Below are 20,444 nucleotides of genomic sequence, written 5' to 3' on the forward strand. Positions count from 1 at the left end.
AGCGGTGCGGGGAGCGGGGGAGCGGGCCGCCCGCGGGGGTGAGAGGTCCTTCGGGGTCCGAGGTCAGCCAGCTTGGTGCGGGGAGCGGGGTCCGGCGCGGGGGGGGGGGGCAGCCCGCGGGGCGGGGAGCGGGGCCGGGGTTGCGGGGCGCGGGGAGGGCAGCGGGGCGGGGGTTGCGGGGCGCGGAGCGAGGCGGGGGCAGCCCTTAGGGCGGGGTTTGCGGGGACGGGGGTGCGCGGCGGGGAGCGGGGGGGGCAGCCCGCGAGGCGGGGGGCGGGGTCCGGCGGGGCGCAGGGAGCGGGACCGGGGGTGCGCGGCGCGGGGCTCTCCGGACGCCCCTCCACGCGTTCCGGGCGGCCGGGAGGAGGCGGTTGGGCGGAGGGGGCCGCGGGGGGCCGGGCCGGGCCCGTTGCCATTGGCCGGGCGGGCTGGGCGCCCCGCGGGCCCGATCCCGGCGGCCGCTTCGCAGCGCGCTGCGGCCCGGGGCGCTCGGCCCCCCGCGGGGCTCTAATCCCCGGCGGCCCGCGCCTCATTAGCGGGCCCTTTGTTTGCTCAGGATGGCTCCGCTGCGCTCCGCGCGGCCCGGCCCGGCGCCTATAAAAGCTGCCGGGGGCCGGGGCCCGGGCACTGCGCGCCCTGACGGCCCAGCCGTGCGCTCCGGCCCGCCATGGCCCCGCCGCTGCTGGCCTGGCTGCTGCCGCTCGCCCTCTGCCCCGCGCCGGCCGCCGCCCCCCGGCCCAAGCCGCTGCTGCCCATCCAGCCCGAGAGGGACCCGCTCCCGGCCAAGGGCGCGGCAGGTAGGAGCCCGGGGCGGCGGCCGCCGGGGTGCGCGCTGGCCCCGCGGGGAGCCCCTGTGCCCGGCTGCCCGCTGGCACCGCTCCGCGCTCCGGCTTCCTGCGCCTGGCGAGGCTCCCGCCCCGGGCGCCCGGCTTGGGCGGGTGACAGCGGCTGGGAGGGGCCGGGCTCTCGCCTGCCCGTGCCAGCCGCAGCAAGGGCGCTGCCCGGCGCTGGGCGCGGGGCAGGGAGGCGTCCCGGGAGCAGCAGGACGGCGGAGGTGGCTTGGCGGCCGCTGGCTGCCGCGGGACAGCAGGAGAGGGGGATTGGCTGGAGGCGAGGGGGAAGCCTGGCTGCCCTGGGACAGCATGGCGGGGGGGCAGCCACCGGCCGCGGGCGGCTGCGGCGGGCAGTGGGGGGCACAGGCGGGGGGTGGCTGGGGGGGTCAGTGGGGGAACAGGCGGGGGGTGGCTGCGGGGCCCAGTGGGGGGGACAGGCTGGGGTGGCTGTGGGGGGCAGTGGGGGCACAGGCGGGGGGTGCTGCAGGGGGAAGTGGGAAGCAATGGGGGGCACGAGCTGCAGGGGACAGTGGGGGCACAGACGGGTGGTGGCTTTGCGGATAGTGGGAGGCTGTGGGGGGCACAGGCGGGGGGTTGCTGCGGGGGGCAGTGGGGGAACAGGTGGGGGTTGGCTGTGGGGGGCACAGGCAGGGGGTGGCTGCGGGGGCAGAGGGAAGCCGTGGGGGGCACAAGCTGCAGGGGGAAGTGGGGGCATAGGCGGGGGGTGGCTGTGGGGTGCAATGGGGGCACAGGCAGGGAGTGGCTGTGGGGGGCAGTGGGGAGCACAGGTGGGGGGCCTGCAGGGGGCAGTGGGGGGCACAGGCGGGGGGTGGCTGTGGGGTGCAATGGGGCACAGGCAGGGAGTGGCTGTGGGGGGCAATAGGGGGCACAGGCGGGGGGTGGCTGTGGGGTTCAATGGGGGCACAGGCGGGGGGTGGCTGTGGGGGGCAATAGGGGGCACAGGCGGGGGGTGGCTGTGGGGTTCAATGGGGGCACAGGTGGGGGGTGGCTGTGGGGGGCAGTGGTGGGCACAGGCTGGGGGTGGCTTCCCTGGACACAGGTGGACGACAGGGGTGGCACAGCTGGGCCCCAGGTTGCTGGCTGTGCCCTCAGGAGTTTGCTCCCCCTCCGCAGGCTGCTCCTTCGGAGGTCGGTTCTATGCCCTGGAGGACACTTGGCACCCGGACCTGGGCGAGCCGTTTGGGGTGATGCACTGTGTGGTCTGCTACTGTGAGCCGGTAAGCGGGGAGCCCCTCTGTCCACCGAGCACCCTGGGGCCCCACACTCACCTTTCAGGCTGGTCTCTGCCCACTCGACTTCTGCACTCCAGGACCCTGGGCAGTGGGCACTGTGCCCAGCCTCTGCCCCGGGGCAACACAAGGGGCAGAACAGAGCCCAGCTGGGGGGTTGGAGGGGGCAGTACCAAGTCCTGGGGAGGGGGGCAGAACAGAGCCCTGCTGGGGGCTTGGAAGGGGCAGTACCAAGTCTTGGGGAGGGGGGCAGAACAGAGCCCGGCTGGGGGGTTGGAGGGAGCAGGACCGAGTCCTGGGGAGTGGGGCAGAACAGAGCCCGGCTGGGGGGTTGGAGGGAGCAGGACCGAGTCCTGGGGAGGGGGGCAGAACAGAGCCTGGCTGAGGGGTTGGGGGGGGCAGGACCAAGTCCTGGCAGACCCTTGTTGTGCTCCTGGTTGGGGGCAGGACAGAGCTATGGGAAAGGAACTTGTTGAGGAACCTGCCCCTCCTTCCTGCTCCCCGCCCCCCCCCTTGTCAGAAGCAGGGTGCATCTGCAGCCACCCTCAGCTGCTCCCCGTGTCCTGGCGCTGGGGATCTGGAAAGCAGGGACGGACATGAAATGCTTTCCTGGACTCCCGCCTCCCTTCCCGGGATCTCCGAGCTGCTGTAAGGAGAGGCCCAGAGCACTGCCCAGGCAGGGACCCATGGCAGCTTCAGGCGCACACCTGGCTGGTCCCCACGGCCACGCGGAGAGGGGGCTGAAAGGGGGGCTTTGCTCCCACCTGCGCCCCAGAGCCCAGCCCCCCCAGCCAGGAAGCAGGGGGCAGTTATGGCCAGGAAGCAGCTGCGCACGGATGTGGCGGGACCAGGGGCCTGAAGCTGGCGTGCACTGGCTTGCAGCTGAGCAGCACCACAAACAGCTCTAGAGCAGCCAAGGGGCAGAGGGCAGGGGGACTGCATTCAGGGTGAGCCCGGCAGGGGGCTGCGGTGTGCAGCAAGGAGAGGTCTTTGCAAAACCGGGGGGAGTCGTTGGTTGTGGGGGCTGGAAATAAGGGTTTTGCAGGCAGGTGTGCTAAGCTGGGGCCTGGGGAAGCAGGTGGCCCCTACAGAGAGACCCGTAGGCACATTGTGCAGATCAGAGCAGTGGGACACGGCAAAAATTATTGTCGCCTGCCTCCAATTTCCCCCGCTCACAGTGCAGGTGGATGTCAAACTAAACTCCAAGGAGCCCCCACCGGTGCTCTGCAGAGGCTCATGTTACAGGGTGGGCACTGGGTCTCTCACCAGCAGGCCACACAAGCGCCTGGCAAAGGATGTTTGTCTCCCCTCCCAGCAGAGGAATCGCCGAGGGAAACCAACGGGCAAAGTCAGCTGTAAGAATATTAAGCACGACTGTCCTGCCCTGCCATGCAGTGATCCTGTCCTGCTGCCGGGACACTGCTGCCACACCTGCCCAAAGGGTAAGAGCCACGGCCCTGCCTTTCTGAGTCCTGGGCAGGGTTCCCACTAAGTTTTTCCATCCGTGAGTGGAATAAATTTTGTGAAGTGCGCCAAGGCACATGCCATGTGCACCGCAAATAGACGCTCACGCTGAGGGTCTGCTAGTCAGCTGGGTGTCACCTGAATCTCTCCTGGGCAGCCGCCCAAGCGCTCAGCTTACACAACAGAAAGACCTTCCTGCCTCCAGGCAAGAGACTTCCACTGGCTACCAGGGGTAGGAGGGAGTTTCCCCTGTGGGAAGCCTGTTGCGTAGCTGTCCACCTGGGGGAGGCACCAGGCACATTTGGAGCCTGGCAGCTGGCTGAACAGTTGGCACTAGAGCCCCAAGGCATTTAGGCGCATCCCTGTGTGAGGCCCGGCTGCTACACCCTTGGAGAAGCTTTACTGTGCTGCTCTGGGTTCAAGCCCCTTGTGCTGAGTTTCCAGCTGGTCCCTCCGGTTCCATTCCAGTTCTAATGGCAGGGAGGGCACAGGGGTCTCCTTACCCAGTCACCAGGTACCCAGGTACCTGTAAGAAGCCACATGCCACAGGAGTGAGGGCATGGAGCGGAAGGGACAGGCAGTCAGGGAAAGGGCCTGCGACTTCAGGCAAGTCCTTTCCTTTTTCCGTGCCTCAGTTTCCCCCTCTGTGCAAAAGGGGTTGTGCCACAGGCCCCGTTTGCATAGAAGATGCAGCGCGATCGTAACCCTCCTCCTTTCAGCCCCTCCCAGCCTCCCGGAGAAGAGGCCCGAGCCCCTCTTCGACAGCTTCGGGTATTTCCAGGACAAGGAGGGTGACTTGCACAGGAGTTACAACGACCGTTCCTACCTGAGTTCAGAGGACCTGGCCCAGGATGAGAGCCGCACCGGTACTGGAGAGCTGACCTCGGTGCCCTTGTGGAGGAGGGCGGCCAGGAGGGCCGCGGGCCCAGCAGAGGCAGGAGGACGGGGGAAGTGTTTCAGGCTTGGTTTAGCAGAGTAATCCCCAGCCTGCCGCCACGGTGTTCGCCGCCCCAGTGTCAGTGCAGACACGGGCTCTTGGGGCAGGGGGCAGTGTGCAGTCTCGCCACCCGCTGCAGAGCCCGGCACCCCCCAAGCTGAAGGAGTAACTGCGATCTTCCGCTTTCTTCCCCCAGACTTTGTGGCCTTGCTCACCAGTGGGGGAGAGCCGTGGCTGCCCCTGTCCAGTGCCGTGGCTAAGGCCAGGCTCACCCTCGTGCGCGCCAACCTGCTCTTCTCCATCAACTACGAAAGGTCAGTCCCACCCCAGGCTCCGGGGCAGCCCGAGGAAACTCTCACCCAGAGGCTGACTCCAGAGCCTGTTCAGTTGCAGTCACAGTGGATGGGACTGGAGCGGGAAAGGAGATTAGTCAGTTCCCAGCCTTCTAGTCGCTGTCCACTGGGGGCAGGGAACACACCCGTACTGCTGCCGCATGCTGCCTCCAGCGGTCGGTGGGCACCCACGGGCAGTGTCTCTTGTAACTTGAGTGCTTGGGCAGCCATCCAGGGGAAATTCCAGTACCGTCCAGCTGATTAGCAGAGCACCCACAGCCAGCAGCCCCTGTTTGTATTGGTGGTGCACATCCACACATGCCTTGGTGCACATAAAATTTATTCTGCATGCAGATGGAAAAAATTAGGGGAATACTGCCTATGCGGGGAGGTCCCTGCAGTCCTATCCCCTGCTGGCTCTGCAGAGGTAACCAAGGTGGAGCCAGTCTTTGGGCCAGGCCGCCCCTGCCCAAGCAGGTAGCAAGCAGCTCTTGTTTATCAGACGAGAAAGGGTTACTGCAAAGCCGGTCTCTGGGGTTTAACCATTCTCTGGCTTCCTGCCTATTAGGCCTTCCGAGCCCCATCTGATAGGCAGCTGCTGTTGCTCTAATATCATTACGAAACAGCTGAACAGGCCTGGTAATGTCTCCCTGGGACTCCAGAGAATCCGTCACAGGCAGGAACATTCCTTTCCTCAAGGTTTTCATTAAAAACAAATTCCGGGAAATGGGAAAGAGTCCAATAAACAGGGCCCAACCGCACATGGTGGAGGGCCCGGCTGCTTCTCCACGCTCGCCGATCCCTCCCCACCTTCCAGCTCGCTGGCTGTTCCACTGGAGCCGTGCGGAGGGAGCTGAGCTCAGCTCCTTGCCTGCTGCAGCTCCCCCCGTTTTTCCAGGGCTTTGCATAGTGAAGTGGTGACTAATTTTAAACCAAGGCAGTGCAGCCAAAGAAGGCCAAACCCGCAGAATTTCTAGCCACGCTGGAGTGCTTGGGAGAGGAGCGGGCCCTGCCCCAAGGAGTTTACAGTCCAAGGCCCCCATCCCACGAGGGTTTCTGTGCCGGAGGCGCCCTGCGGCGGCACAGACCCTGTTGGAGTCCTTGACGCTCTGCCCTGAGCTCTGGGGTCTGCCTGCCCCATACGGCTCTGGTACCCTTGAGGGGTCTGTGCTGGGGTCTGGCTGCGCAGATGTTCTTGCAGGATTGGACAAAGAACTGGATGGATAACGAGCACCGGTCCCTAAGTTCCCTGTCGCCGGGAGCCTAGAAGGGGCGCTCGAGCACACGCCGTAGCGGACTGAGGGGTGGGAGGGAGGAACTACCCCAGGCTTTCAGTGATACGTGACATCAGCCCGCCTAGTTACTAACCCGGTTGGGCGGATGGCAGCCTCCTGCGATTTGCCAGCCCCTAGGCCAGGCCTGCGACCTGAGTCTTGGCTGCTGGCATTGCACCGAGTGCGCACGGATCCCCCCCTGCCAGCCAGCTGCCCCAGCTCCAGCCTCTCTGCTTCCTGCCCTGCTGGCCTAGGTGCTCCCCTGGTCGTGTCCTGACAGCTGACGCTCCTCCCTGGGCCTGAGCCCCTCGGCTGCCCTCTCCTCCCTCTGTCCCTGTGGGGGCCGGCGAGCCCTGCATCTCCCCCCAGCCCCTCCGGCACCCCCCTATGCGTGCCCAGAGCCCCTTGGGGCAGAGTGCGTGGCAAGCCATTGAGAAGCCTGGTCCCTGGTACTGGGCCAAAGGGCCACCCCTGGAGCCCGGGGGGTTGGCAGGACTGGCTGGCCGCCCCCTCTGCAGTTTCATCAGTGAATGTGTTTCTATGGAGACCCTCTCTCCAGCACCCCAGGCTGGGGAGAGGCTGCACCCCCTTTTTGGCCCCCGCGGTTGCAGTCAGGAAGCCCCACGATGCTGGGTGGCTTGTGGGGTGAGGGGGCCAACCAGAAAGGAGACCGTCCCCTGGGACTCGCTGGGGGGAGGGCTATGCTCAGGGGGGGGCGGGCACAGACCGGGCTTTCTGCAGCCAGGCAGTGCCAGTGTCCCCCCCCCGCCCCCACCACACACCCACTCTGCCTGGCCAGCCTGGCTCACTCAGTCACCCCAGTTCCCCCGCAGGCTGGGCCGGCCGAGCCGTATCCGCTTCAGCGACCCCGAGGGCAACGTGCTCTTTGAGCACCCGGTGCAGAAGAGCGTCTCCCTGCAGGATGGCACGGTGAGTGACCCTCGTGAGCGGCGAGGCGCCAGCCTGGGGCTGTGCCAGGCAGCCCCCCGCCACCCCAGGGCTCCCCAGGCCCACTGGGCTCTACGCCGACAATGCAGCCACTTCCCATCTTCGCGCTGCGGCCTCTGGGCCAGCCCCGTTGCCAGGAGGTGCTTCCCTTGGGCCCGTGGGCTCTGATGAGCTGGTACCCCCATCCCCGGACACTCAGCCTGGGGGCGCTACACATCCCAGACTCCCCCCTCTCCCCCATCAGCCCCAGCTCTGGGGCCCTGCCCTCTCTCTCCCTCACCCCCCCCCCCGCTTCCCAGCTGCCCCTCCCCACTCACCACCTGCCCTGCCCCAGATTTGCGGCATGTGGCGGAACCTGCACAAGCCCTCCCTCCGGCTGCTGAAGGCCGAGCGGCTCCACATCTCCCTGGTCACCAAGTCCCAGCCTGCTGGCGAGATCCAAGGCCAGATCATCAGGCACCGGGCCCTCTTTGCAGGTAATGTCGCCTCTGGCCTGCACTGGCTGGTCCTCGCTGCACAGGGGCCTGCCGGCCTGGCAGCCGGGCTGGGATCTCGGCAGCCGCCGGTGCCCCCTGTTCCATGCAGAATGCCCAGTGTCTAACTGTCCGGTCAGTCCCAGCCTGACCCTGACGCCTTCCGCCCTTTCCATCCCAGAGACCTTCAGCGCCATCCTGACCTCTGTGGACCCGACCCAGATGGGCACGGGGGGCATCGCCATGCTGACCCTGAGCGACACCGAGAACAACCTGCACTTCATCCTCATGGCCAAGGGGCTGCTGGAGCCGGGGGACAAAGGCGAGTGGGGATGGCGGCGGGGCAAGGCCTGGGGCAGCTCTGGGGCTTAGACGGGCCCCTTAGCAGGGCACTGGGCAGGGCGCCCTGTGCCAGGGGGTTGGGAGGGGAAGGTGTGTGGGGTGTGGTGTTGCTGGAGGAGGGGCGGGAGATGGGGCTGAGGGGTACGGTGGCGTACAGGGGGCACTACAGGGACAGCCTGTGCAATGCTCTTTGCCTCTGCAGAATTTCCCTGGGTCTCACTCACGGTCCGGATCCTGCACCAGACCCGGGTGCTGCGGGAGGTCCGGGCCAATATCACCACGCAGGTAAGCAGCCCCTTGGCCCTCCCTTCCCTGCTCACGGGCAGCCTCCCAATGCCCCCTGGCGGCCTAGGCACAGCCCTTTCCCTCCTCCCCACGGCTGTGCCCGCAGGACCCCGACTTCGCAGAGGTGCTGAGCGACCTGTCGAGCCGCGAGATGCTGTGGCTCGCGCAGGGGCAGCTGAAGCTCACGGCAGAGACGGAGGGCAGGCGCCGGCGGCAGATCTCCGGCTACATCACTGCCCGGAAGAGCTGTGACAGTGAGTGGCAGGGAAGAGGCTGCTGAGGCCTCGCTGGGCCCCAGGGCCTGGGAATAGCAGGATAGGAGCTCAGGGAGACCCCTGGCCTGTCCCTGTGGGGGGCTGGAATGGGAGCGTCAGAGGACGGAACCGTCCATCACCCAGGGGGCTCCTGGCAGGGGTGGCTGCTGCCCTGGCTCCTGTGGGGCAGCCCACGGTGCAGATCGGCACCTGGTGATGGAGTCTGGGTTGGGGTGGCTGCATATGCCAGGCCTGAGAGCTCTGCGGCTCTTGCTCTGTTATCGCAGCCCTCCAGAGCGTGCTGTGCGGAGGAGATGCCCTGATCCCAACCAAGACGGGGGCAGTGGGCTCGGCCAAGCTGGCGCTGCACGAGAACGGGACGCTGGGGTACCAGGTAGGCAGGGTCGTCCAGGGCAGCGGGGGGCACTCGTGAGCAGGTTGCCACCCAGAGCTCTCCCTCCTACCCCACTGTCTAGCAGAGGGGTGTGCGTAATATTAAGGGGGGTTCTGGGCACAGCTGAGAGAACCAACCCTGGACAAATTGCCTAAAACCGGGCCACGTACGGCCCAGACTGGGGTCTGCTTCGCAGTAAGGCCAACCAAAGCAGCTGCCAAAGTAGCTCTGCCAGCCCCTCTGGCCAGCAAACCCAGAAATCCTCCAGCAGTAACGCCCAAATGATCCCCCCCTCCTGCTGAGGTGAGGGGCAGTGAAAGTCAATTTCACCAAATCCACGCCGATTCTGCACGTCCCTGGAGGGACCGGCCACATTCCCACGTCCTCGGACCTCACGCAAAGCAGCACACTGGGCCGGCCCTCCAGAATCTAAAATCCAAAGGCTTATTAGCAAAGAAAGAAAGAAAGCGGGGGTGAGAGAGGAATTGTTGAAGTGGTTAAATCCCACACAACAGCCAAAGCTCTTGATGAGGGACGCAGCTGGTGGTACAAGCAGCTCTCCTGAAAGTCTCTGACAATATGCCCTCTGGGGGACAGATCCCTGGTCCACACAGGCTTAGATCACAAGGACTGAAAGACAAACTGGCCACTGCCTGGGTTATCTTTATAGTCTGGCCATGTGGAGGGAAGATCTCTGCGCCTAGGCACACACTCCATGGGGGACCCCCTGCTCAGGTTACCTGCTGGGGCTTCCTGCCATTGGCCGCAGGGTTAGACAGCACCTCTAGTCAAATTCGTAAGATGTGGGTTTGGAGTCATTGTTTAGCCCGTTTTCCTGGCTGCGAGGTGACCACGCCTTCCGCTGTGATCTTGAGCCCGCAAACGCTTCTGCTCCAGACACACAGCCCATACCTGTAACTTCACACACATGCACGGCACAGACCGACAAGCTGCATGAACAGATTCAGTGACTCACCAGCTGTCATTAGACCCCTCGCTCGGCCGGCTTGGCGCAAGATTTGGGGCAAACGTGACAGAAATGGTTTCGTATTTACTGTAAAACTCCAGGAACATCACAGGCCCCTGCACTGGCCTAGAGAAAGGGCACAAGAGGCTCCATCCTAAATCTGCCCACAAGGGACCAGCCGGGGGGGCAAGGGCCAGCCTTGCCCAGCCCCTGTCTCTTCTCCAGCAGTGAGCACTGACCTGCAGAGCCCCAGTCCCCACTGCCCCTTACACATGCCCCCGTCCCTGCTTTCCAGCTGTCCCCCTCACAGGTCAGTGCTCCCACCCCCGACCTCTCCCGCTTTGTGGTGCGGAGGGAAGTAAAGTCCGATTGCAGACGGGATGTGGAGTTGAGGCTGATGGATACAGATCCACATTTTTGTATCCGTCCCGGGCTGTACCCATGAGCACCACCTGTGTCCTTGACCCTTCCAACCCCAGGACCCACTCCCCATTAGCAGGTAGGGCCTAGGCAGTAACTCCCTGGGCTCCTGAGCTCGAGCATCCCCAAGAAAAAATCAGCCGGTGCTCCACACCCAGAGGCCACAGGTGTTCCCCACCCTGCTCCCCAGGGCCGCCAGCTGATGGGTAGCTTGGGATGGACAGAGAGTGCTACATGGGTGGGAGCTCCAGGGAAGGGGCGGGGCTGGGTGGTAAGAGGCGGAGCAAGGAGAGGTCCTTGCAGAAGGGGGCGGAGCTAGGGCAGAATGAAGGTGGGGCTTTGGGGGTGGGTTGAACACTCCAACACCCTGGCCCCCCCACACCCTCCCACCTCTCTCTGGGAGCTGTGGCACCACTCCCTGCAGGCTGAGAGCACCGGGCAGGCCTGCCACTGGGACTCCTGGGTTTGTTTCCAGCCCTGGGAGGAAAGGGTGGCCTAGTGGTCAGAGCAGGGGGTTGGGGAACAGAGCCTGGGCATCAGGAGCCTGTTTCCTCTGGGACACAGGGCTACAGGGGCTGCCGACTCCTGGGGTAATGTCTGCTGAGCTGTGAACAGGCGACAGTGCTGAGGGTCGGTAACCTGCCCTCTGCCCTCCTGGGCTGCTGCAGACAAGCTGGCTTGACTCTTCCCCGGATCTCCGCTACCGCGAGGACCCAAACACACCCCCCCCCCGGGGCGCTGCCCCCTGTGTCCCCACAGGTCCAGGTCGTGGGGACGGCGAGCGAGGTCCTCAGCATCACCCTGGAGACCAAGCCGCGGAGGAGGAACAAACGCAGCATCCTCTTTGACATGACGCCCAGCTACAAGGAGGGGCTGGTGAGCACCTGCTGGGGGGTGGGAATCTGGGGGGCACTGCCAGACCCCGCCCCTGGGGGGACCAGATCCTGGTGTGCCGCCTGACACACACACACCCCCATTGTGGGCCTGTGCCTCTGCCTCCATCCCCTGGGCTGCTTCTCTCTCCATCCCCAGGGTGGGCCGGGCACAGGTCGCAGCCAGGGACTGCCGGGCTCTGTCTCCCTCCAGTGGCGGCTGGGCCGTATAGCAGTCAATGTGCGAGGGGTTAAGCAGGTCCCCTGGCCAGGGCAGAAGCAGCTCCTGCATTGTGACCCAGAGGTGCGGGGTTCAATCCCCGCAGCCGATGCCCCGGGGGTGGGGGGCCGTTATGTGACTAACGTCCCACCCCAGCAGGCATGTTAATCCCTCGCTCTCCCCCGTTCCTGGCCAGGCCAGCGGGACCTGGCAGCACATGAGCGCCCGAGACGCCCACATGTTACTGCAGAGCGAGCTCTTCCTCAACGTGGCCACCAAGGACTTTGTGGAGGGGGAGGTGCGGGGGCAGATCCGCTCCCTGCTGTACAGCAGCCTCCTGGCACGATATACAGGTACCTGCTGCCAGGCCGCACCCTGTCTGCTCTCCCACGGCTGGAGGGCCCAAGGCGGGGGCTGTTTCTGTACTGGGCATTGCCTGGGGCTCAGGGCGGGGCCAGGTGACTCCTTGCAGGCCCCATAGCAAGCACCTGTCTCACCTGTGCTCCTTGTGCCCAGAGCTGCCCGTCCCCCTGGCTGGCCAGCTGGTGGCTCCCCCCGTGCGGACCGGCTCGGCAGGACACGCCTGGGTCTCTCTGGATGAGCACTGCCACCTGCACTACGAGATCGTGGTGGGCGGGCTTGGCAGGGCGGAGGACGTGGCTGTCAGCGCCCACCTGCATGGCGTGGCCCAGCTGGGGGAGCGCAGCCATGAGCACACCCGGCTTCTCAAGGGCTTCTACGGCACAGAGGTGATGGGGCTGGGGCGTGGGAGGGGTGAGGGGCACCGGGGAGCAGAGGGGAGGGGTGCCTGGGGGAGGAGAACCTGAAGCCGGGGTGCTATAGGCTGAGATGGGGAGCCGGGGCCCCGGCGATGCCCAGGCAGCTCTGCAGAGCTCTGTGTGAAGGCCCTCAGCCTGGCCCCCCTGCCGGCTGGTGAAGAAGATGGGGGGGGGGGGACCCTGGAGCGGCCAGAGCTTGCAGCCCCTCAGGGGCATGTTGGTTCCTGCCCAGGGCAGCTCCACCTCCACCTGGAAGTGCTGACCAGCCCCCTCTCTGCACGGGGCCACTGGGGCAGCTGTGCAGGCGAAGCTGGGAGAATCCCAGAGGGGCCACCCCCTCGCTGGGCGCCCCAGGCCATGTGCTGGTGCCCCATACAGCTGGGCAGTTCGTCGTGGGCCCCGCCAATGCCCCTCTCCTCTGTGCCTAGGCCCAGGGTGTGGTGAAGGACCTGGACGCAGAGCTGCTGCGCCACCTGGCCCAGGGCTCAGCCTTCCTGCAAGTCAGCACCAAAGTCAACCCCCGCGGTGAGATGCGGGGCAGGGTAGGTGCCCCTGACTCGCTCTCCACGCCCTGGCCAGCCACTGCGGGAGCCCAGCCAGGCGCCAGCCCCTGCCAGGGTGTGACTCAGCCCAGCTTGGTCACAGCCTGCAGGGCAGCCGCCCTTGGCCGCAGGCTGTGTTGCTGGTCTTACTCCAGGAGAGGGGACCCCAACCCCAGTCACCCGCTCTGGGGCCTGTGGCCTGCTGCTCTGGGCTGCAAGACAGCTCGGCATCCCCCGGCCTGGAGCAGCCGTCCCAGGCCTCCAGGGCTTCACCTGGGAGATGCCCAGGGAAGCCCTGCCCCAGCCTGCGTTGCGTCTCACTGCTCCCACTCACCCCGCCAGCTCCTCGCTCAAGCGGCACCATCCCTGCCCGTCCTCTGCCCGGGGCCAAGGCCCCTCGCTCCTCACCCACAGCCCCCCAGGCGCTGTGCTGGGCACCACTGTGCCTTAGGGACTGGGACCAGCCCAAACTGCCGCTCACAGCCCGAGCCAGACGGGCGGAGGTAGAGATGCACACGTTACCCCCCCTCCCCCCTGAGCTGGCTCAGCTGCTGTTTGGAAACTCGAGCGCTGCCCCAGCTGTGAGGCTCAGGCCAACCAGAGCTCTGGGCTCCCTCTCGACAGAGGTTCAGGGCGCCCCCTCCAGTGCGCTGGAAAGCAAAGAGTTAATGGCCTCTTTGGCCCACCTGTGCTCTGCCTGCTCCTGCAGGGCTGGGGCAAAGGCCAGCTGACCCCTTGGCCAGGCGTGGGGCCCCAGGTGCGGAAGCTGCTGCCTCAGGCTGGCGCTGCCTGCCCCGCCCCAGATTTCCTCGGGCACTCGCTCCGCTGGCACCCGGGCTGGAAAACCCTGCGGGAGGGGATATCTGCAGACAGAGCAGCATCCGCTGCCTGGCTGGGCCCGGCGCCCCGGCGGCTTTCCCAGAAGCTGCGCTTGGCTCGGAGGCCTCCAGCTGCAGCCTGTGTTTGTGTCTTGGATGCCCCAGAGACCCCAGGGACTTGCTTCTCCGGGGAGGGGGCTTGGCCCCGCAGGAACAGGAGCAGCTGCTGCTGGCCACGTCCTGGCCCTGCTCCCAGCCGCTCGGGGCTGGCCACTGCTCGGGTGCCAGGGCGAGAGCCAGACAGAAAGTTTCTTCCTTAAGGAAAACTTGCATTCGTTCCTCCGTTCTCCCCACACCTCATCCCCTGGCAGCGCAGGGAGCGGGGGGGGTTCCCTGGTGCAGGTTGAGACCTCGAGCCGAGCTGCAGCGGGCTGAAGGGTCCTGCAGGGGGCAGCGCTCCGGGATGCAGGTGGGATGGGCCAGCATCCCACAGCAGCACATGGGGCGAGGGGGACAGCGGCCGGCAGCAGCTCGGGCTGGAGCAGCAGAGTGGGTGAGCCCAAACTCCAGCAGCGTCCGAGCCGCCCTGCCCCTTGACGGCCTGGCTCAGCAGGGCCCCCTGAGGGCAGTTCCAGGCCTCCGGGACCATTAGCAAGTGGGGCAAGAACAAGACTGAGAACATCCCCTGGAGCCCCCAGGGTGAATCCTGCGGCTGCGATGCCCCTGCTCAGCCGAGAGCCGCCGCGGGAGGGGGGCCGGGAAGTGTCAGAGGAGAGACGGGCTTCTCCCTGGGGAAAGAGAGGGCTAAGGGGGTCGGACCGAGGTCTGCGCTGCCGAGGCGGTGACTGGGGAAGTGCTGTTTACTCCTTCCCCTAGCACAGAGCTAGGGGCCAGCGGCAGCAGGCTGGTGTGGACCCAAGGAAGCCTTTCCCCACAGCGTGCCGAGCGGGCTGGGGGGCGCCGGGCCAGGGAGGCCAGACACGGATCCTGGGCTCAAAAAGGAGCTAGCCAGACCCCTGGAGCTCCTAGGTCGGCCAAGGGTTGTGCCCCAGGACAGGCAGGGTGCAGCCCACACACTGGGTCTCCCTCACCTCTGGCTGCCAGAGCCTGGCAACGGGCAGCCAGGCCCCCGGGAGCACCGGGCCGTCTCGGCAGCACCTGGCGCCAGCCGCAGGCCGGCCGGATGCTGGGCCATTGCTGTGACTCGGCCGGGCTGGGCCATGCCCGTGCTGATGGCCCCCTGCCCTTGACTGCCGGTGCTCCCCCACTCCAGGTGCACATCCCCAACCAGTGCGAGTCGGGGGGCATCCGGCTGGCCCCGGGGCAGGACGATCTCCAAGAGGAGCCCAAGGACCCCGAGCAGCTGAAGAAGGATCCCAACTCCTGCTTCTTCGAGGGGCAGCACCGAGCCCACGGCTCTCGCTGGGCCCCGGCCTACGACAGGAAGTGCTCCCTCTGCAGCTGCCAGGTGGGTGCGAGGGCTGCTGGCAGCCGCTGGCATCCACCTCAGGCGCTCAGCCGGGCTGGGCACGGCGCTGGTGTCCCCGTGCCTGCTTTCACCCCACCAGGCTCCCATCAGCCACCCTCCCTGCAGCAGGTGCCAGGCCAACCTTGCAGGCAGGTGAGCAGGCAGGACAGCAACGTCTGCAGGAGCTGGAATTGCACTGCCCCCCTTCCCTCGGCCGCCACCCCGGTGTGCCAGCCTCTCGGCAGCTGCGGGGGGCTGCTCTGGGCCTGTCTCTTGTCCTCCACCCTCCAGGCACCTCTCCCTGGCCCCTGCCTGTTGGCATCTCTCTCCGGCCAGCTGCCTGTAGAATTCCAGAACGCATCCCGCTTCCTGATGTGCCCCCAGGGGCTGGGGCAGGGAGCTCCACCCCTCTGTTCCTGGGCTCCCTCTGCTCAGGGGCTGTGGGACCCTTCCCGGGTGACGCCTGGGGGTTTTCCCCAGCAGCTGCGGGGACGCCCTGGGCTGGAGGATGCGCTGTTCGTGAGCGGGGTGGGCTCCCAAGATGGGGCCACTGCTCCAAGTCTCGGGGGACCCTGCTGGCCTGGGGCTGTAACTGGCTTTGTGCCAGCGTGTGCCCTGGTTGCCGTTGAGGCTGGTTCCAGAGAGGTTAAGGGGCCTGCCGCTGCTGCTGCCTCGAGGGAGGGGCGCTCCCTTGGCTCCGGCGGCCACAGGCTCTGGCGCTCTCTCTAGGGCAGATCCCCGGGCACCGGCTGGCGTTGTCTGGTCCTCGTCTGCAGCTGCAGTGTGGATTGCACCCCAGTGCTCTCCCCGCTTCCCTGGGGCTGGCTTAAGGGTGACGGCCGACCCCGCCTTCCCCGGCTGCTGATGCTCCCGGGAGCTCTGGGACTGCAAAGCCGGCAGAGACCCTCTGCTGGGGGGCAACCAGTGAGAAGTGACTGCCCCTCCCCCATCGCCTCTTCTCCCCTCCTGCAGAAGCGCACGGTGATCTGCGACCCAGTCCTCTGCCAGCCCCTGAACTGCACCCAGCAGGTTCACCTGGAGGACCGATGCTGCCCTGTCTGTGAAGGTACAGGGCACCGGGGCTGGGCTCTGCTGAGAGGAGGGCCCTGGAGTTCATGCAGGGAGAAGGGGCTACCCCGGGGGCCTGTGGCACAGGACATTTGGGGGTCCTGCCCTGGAAGGACAGCCTGCCCTGGAGCAGTGTGGGTGAACAGGGCGGGGAGGGGAGCGGGAAGCGGGGGGGGGGGCCCATGGAGCCCCTGTGGCCCAGCCATGGCAAAGCGCCCATCCCAGCGAGTATCCCAGGCTCCTTCATGGACTCCTCTTGTTTGGACAGAGAGGAAGGAGGGCCAGGAAGAGCTGAGCGTGGAGAAGGCCCGGGACAGCAGCGAGGGTGAGTCCTGAGGGGGTGGGGAGCAAGCCCTCTCCTGACCCTTGGCTCTCTCTGGGCCCCCCTCTGCCCCACCCACACCCCTAACACTTGCCCTGTCCCCTACCCCAGGCTGCTACTTTGACGGTGACAAGACATGGCGAGGAGCCGGCACCCGGTGGCACCCGGTGGTGCCCCCCTTTGGCCTGATCAAATGTGCCATCTGCACCTGCAAGGTACCACCGTGCTTCCGTCCAGGACGGGCAGCCCTGCGGGCATGGCGCTGGGCGTAGCTCCTCTGCCACGGCCCTCCGTCCGCAGAGACCTGGCCCGGGCCCGAGAGACAACCCTTGGGGTAGAGCCCTGCATCAATACAGAACTGGTATCCGCATTGGTGCAAATGAGCCGCAGATGGGCGCGGTGATCCCTGCAGCTTTGCAGGGCAGTACTGGGGGGCTGGGCGTGGCCGGGGGTGGCCCACGGAGCAGAGGAGGGGACTGGACGTGCTCTGGGTTGGCAGGGCAGCCCAGTGACTCCCTTTTCCCCAGGTTCTTGCCTGGCCTCTCCCCAGCTGGTTTAAGGCCCCGGGCCGGGGCACAGTCTGGGCTGGTGTGTGGCCTCAGCCCAGGGCATCCTCTCTCCGCTCAGGGAGCGACGGGGGAAGTGTACTGTGAGAAGGTGCAGTGTCCACGCCTGTCCTGCAGCAACCCCATCCGAGTCAGCCCGTCCGACTGCTGCAGGCAGTGCCCAGGTGCGTCCCCGGCTGGGCCGCGGGCCGCGTCACAGCTGGACCTCCCTCCACCAGGCCCCACGCGGCTGCACAAAACAGCCCTGCCCTGGCTGAGACTGGGGCCCAGTTGTGCCAGCCCCTGCACTGGCAAGTGCAGCTCTTGGCTGAGGGAGCTGGGAGGGGGTGGTTATTCCACGACTGACCACCAGGGGGCGGCTTTACTCCTTCTGCCAGGCAAGAGGCCAGGTTAGATGGGCCCCTGGTCTGGCCTGGTCCCTGCTCCCCTCCCCCACTCTTGCCGGCTGCCAGGCAGTTCTGTCAACCTCAGTCTCCTGCCCGAGCCATGGGCCGGGCACGCTGCCTTGGGGGGTGGGGCGGCATCTCGTGGGGCCTGGCAGGGGCCCACCCTGCACCACGGCAAAAGGCGTTGGCGTCTGTGCTCCCTGCAGCTCCGGAGAAGAGCCCCCCCGAGCTGTCGGACATGATGCAGGCGGACGGACCCCGCGCCTGCCGGTTTGGGCGCCAGTGGTACATGAACAACGAGAGCTGGCACCCCACGGTGCCCCCCTTCGGGGAGATGAAATGCATCACCTGCTGGTGTGTGGTGAGTGCAGGGGGCTGGGCCCAGGCCGGCTGCAGGGGCACAAGTCCAGAAAGAGGCTGGCAGAGCCCTCGGGGCGCACGGGGCGAGAATCGGGGGGCAGCAGGCTTTGGCGTCAGAGGCCAGAAAACAACAGGGCTTTCTGGGCACTCAGCCGGCCGCCTCCAGGCCCCTGGTTTCTGCTCCTCCCCCAACCTGGCCAGGCCTCCTGGCCCCATTCCCACCTCCTTCCACCCCGCAGCTGGGCCAGGCCCCCATCTAACTTCCTTCTCCCCCCCGCTCCACCCGCAGTCCGGGGAGACCCACTGCCAGCGCCAGGAATGTTCCCCGGCTTCCTGCTCCAGCAATGCCAAGAAAGAGAGCCACTGTTGCGCCCGGTGCCGGGGTGAGTGTCTCCCTCCAGCCCTGAGCTGCTTCCCTTCTGCCCCAGCTCGCACACCTGTGGGCCCAGCATTCTGCAAGGCGCCTGGTGCCTGAGCCCCTGTGACCCACACACCTCCGCGCACTTCACTCCACTTCCCAGAGAGCAAATGCATCCCCGCTACAGCCTAAGCTGCACGAAGCTCCAGAGGCCCCAGGTTTGAGTCTGCCTGGGAGCAGTTACAGCCCATCTGGTGGAGTGGGCCCTGAGTCTCCAGGTTTGCTCAGACTCCTCCCTGGGTCAAAGGTCCCCTGCGTCCAGCCTGGCCCCACAGCCCAGCCACAGGCTGAGGTTAGTCTCACGGCAGAGTCATGCGGGATCCCAGCCTGAGCAGCACCTGGCCCAGACGCTTGCCAAGGGCAGCTGGGGCTTGGCACAGGCCCTGCTCTCTGACTAATCCTGCTCCATGTTCTGCCTCTGTCCTCCAGCCCCAGAAGAAGCCCAGGAGAAGTTCAGAGCTGATGCCTCGAAGGCCTGGAGCCGCTAGCCGGACACCAGCAGCAGGGCGACAAGCTGGTGTGGAGCAGCAGTGGGGCAGAGATCTGCGATGCCCCTGCCAGCTGCAGGGCTGCTGCATGGCCCAGGCCCGTCCCCTGGCCGGCCCTAGACTAGTTTGGTTTCTTTGGTTTGTTTCACAGGGCAGATTCTGCCTTCTGCTTCCACCCAGGCCTGAGCTGCTGCTCTGGGGAGAGCCCCTGCCCCAAGGGGGCTGACTGGCTCCGCTGTACGGCTGAGACCTGCACGAGCTGGATGGGGCGCAGGGGTGGCCACAGACTATGCTGTGTGTGGCAATAGCCTGGCTCAGTGAGAGCAGGCGCCCCCCAGGATGGCAGAGAGTAGGACACAGCCCTGACCTCCCTGGAAGGCTGAGGTTCCTGGGGCTGGCACACTGCCCTCCCCCTGCCCTCAGACTCGCCCCGCGCCCGGGGGAAGTGCACGGCCACTGGGGGCTGAGGTGGGCACCATCCTTGCTGGTTCCCTGGCTGTGAGCGAAGGGGCCCTGTTCCCCGCCCCCAGCTTGTACATAGTGTAAAATCGCCCATCCCTCCGCCTCCTCCGCTGCTTGTTCCTTGTCTGGGTTTGTTGTGTAACTTATGTTTCCCAGAGAGCCTGTCCGCCTTGAGCAGACAAATTAATCTCCCCTAATTGCTCCGCTCAGGGCGGGCCCCTCCCCGCCTTGCTCAGGGCGGGCCCCGGGCCCTTCCTGCCCCCCGCAGCCACCCGACGGGGGGAGACGGCGTATTTATTAAAAACAAATGAAACCGCCCCGCTGCGGCTCTGTCACTTTGCTGGCTGCGGGCATAGCCCACCTGCAGGCCTGGAGCAAACACCTCTGCCCACAGCGGGGATTAGCAGCCGCACTGCCTGATCCCGTGTCCCTCCTCCCCGCAGCCCACCCAGCCGGGGGGCCCCTTCCTCCCTCCCTCCCTCCGGCTAGCAGGGGTGGGATTAGAGCACCTCCTGGGGGTCCCGAGCTGGGATTTTCCTGGTGGCCCTGAGCTGTGTTGTAAAGGAGGGAGGCTGGGCCCCTGAGAAACGAATCTCACCCACTCGGCTGCAAGCACTGGACAGCCATGGGGGCTGGGTCCGTGAGGCTGATGTCCCAGGGCCGGGGCTCCTATGGTCTGGGTGCTGAGGCTGCCCCCGAGAGCAGCCAGAAAAGGGCAGGGCCGGGCAGGGAGCAGCTGCCCCGGGAAATCAGTTGTCCCTCCCAGCCCCAGGAAGCTGTGCAGGTCAGTGGGGCAGAGCCACTGCCCCATGGAGCTGGGCCCTGGCAGGGGTGGGGAACGCGGTGGCTGGCGAGGGCTAGCCGCTGGCAGGCCGCCCAACGGCGTGTTTATCCGAGCAGCCCCAGGCACTGCCACCCACAGCGCCCAGTGGCTCCGGTCACCCTTCCTGGCCAATGGGAGGTGCAGAAAGCAGCGCGGGCCAGGCCACTGTTTCCCACAGCTCCCGTTGGCCGAGCACAGCGAACCACGGCCAATGGGAGCTACGCTGGCAGCCTGCCAGAGGCTAACCCTGATGAATGGTGCCTGGCCCAAGGGCTGGAGGTTCCCCACCCCTGTGCCAGGGCAGGCCAGCGAGGGAACTAGGAGAGAGGCCTGCAGCCCTCCAGGAAGGGGTGCACCCAGAGGGCCATTCGCAGGCACCTGCCTTCAGCTTAGTGAGCCGTAAGCCCAGGCTAAACCCAGTCATCTCTTCACCCCATGTGGTCTATGCTGGGGAGATGCAGACATGCAGCCCTGGCGTGGGGTCTCCAGCGGAGCTGAGCCGTGTCAGAGCCAATGCAAGGGCCAGGGGGCTACCAAACTTGGGGGCTGAGACCTTGTCCCTCGCCGAGGGCTCATGCAACCCCAGGAAATGCGCCCCAGTGCTGCCAGTGGGGGCTCTCTGGCGCCCAAAGGCAGCTGGCACAGGCTCATGCCAAGGGCAGCTGTGAGATGCCAGGCC

At 66.4% G+C, this 20,444-nt stretch overlaps 1 protein-coding gene across 7 annotated transcripts; it reads left to right on the forward strand.

Moving 5' to 3' along the window:
• Nucleotides 1-452: 452 nt before the first annotated feature.
• Nucleotides 453-19,259, forward strand: CHRD (chordin). 7 transcript variants are annotated; one of them, XM_075004279.1, is made up of 23 exons: nt 453-797; nt 1,968-2,071; nt 3,402-3,525; nt 4,267-4,493; nt 4,680-4,798; nt 6,924-7,020; nt 7,373-7,514; nt 7,693-7,833; nt 8,056-8,138; nt 8,245-8,392; nt 8,680-8,786; nt 10,933-11,049; nt 11,462-11,618; nt 11,782-12,014; nt 12,473-12,586; nt 14,678-14,872; nt 15,845-15,938; nt 16,209-16,265; nt 16,374-16,477; nt 16,890-16,992; nt 17,421-17,575; nt 17,864-17,957; nt 18,422-19,259. In XM_075004279.1, the coding sequence occupies exons 1-23, from the start codon at nt 668-670 to the stop codon at nt 18,478-18,480; spliced, it is 2,904 nt and encodes a 967-aa protein (XP_074860380.1). In that variant the 5' UTR covers nt 453-667; the 3' UTR covers nt 18,481-19,259. The 7 variants fall into 7 exon arrangements, 5 of the variants coding, with proteins under 5 accessions (XP_074860380.1, XP_074860379.1, XP_074860381.1 ...); XM_075004278.1 differs by having other exon boundaries at nt 454-797; nt 3,399-3,525; XM_075004280.1 differs by having other exon boundaries at nt 455-797; nt 3,399-3,525; nt 4,267-4,413; nt 4,681-4,798.
• Nucleotides 19,260-20,444: the final 1,185 nt, after the last annotated feature.

This window comes from Carettochelys insculpta, chromosome 10 (genome assembly GCF_033958435.1).
Source record: "Carettochelys insculpta isolate YL-2023 chromosome 10, ASM3395843v1, whole genome shotgun sequence".
In the NCBI taxonomy this organism is placed as follows: Eukaryota; Metazoa; Chordata; order Testudines; family Carettochelyidae; genus Carettochelys; species Carettochelys insculpta.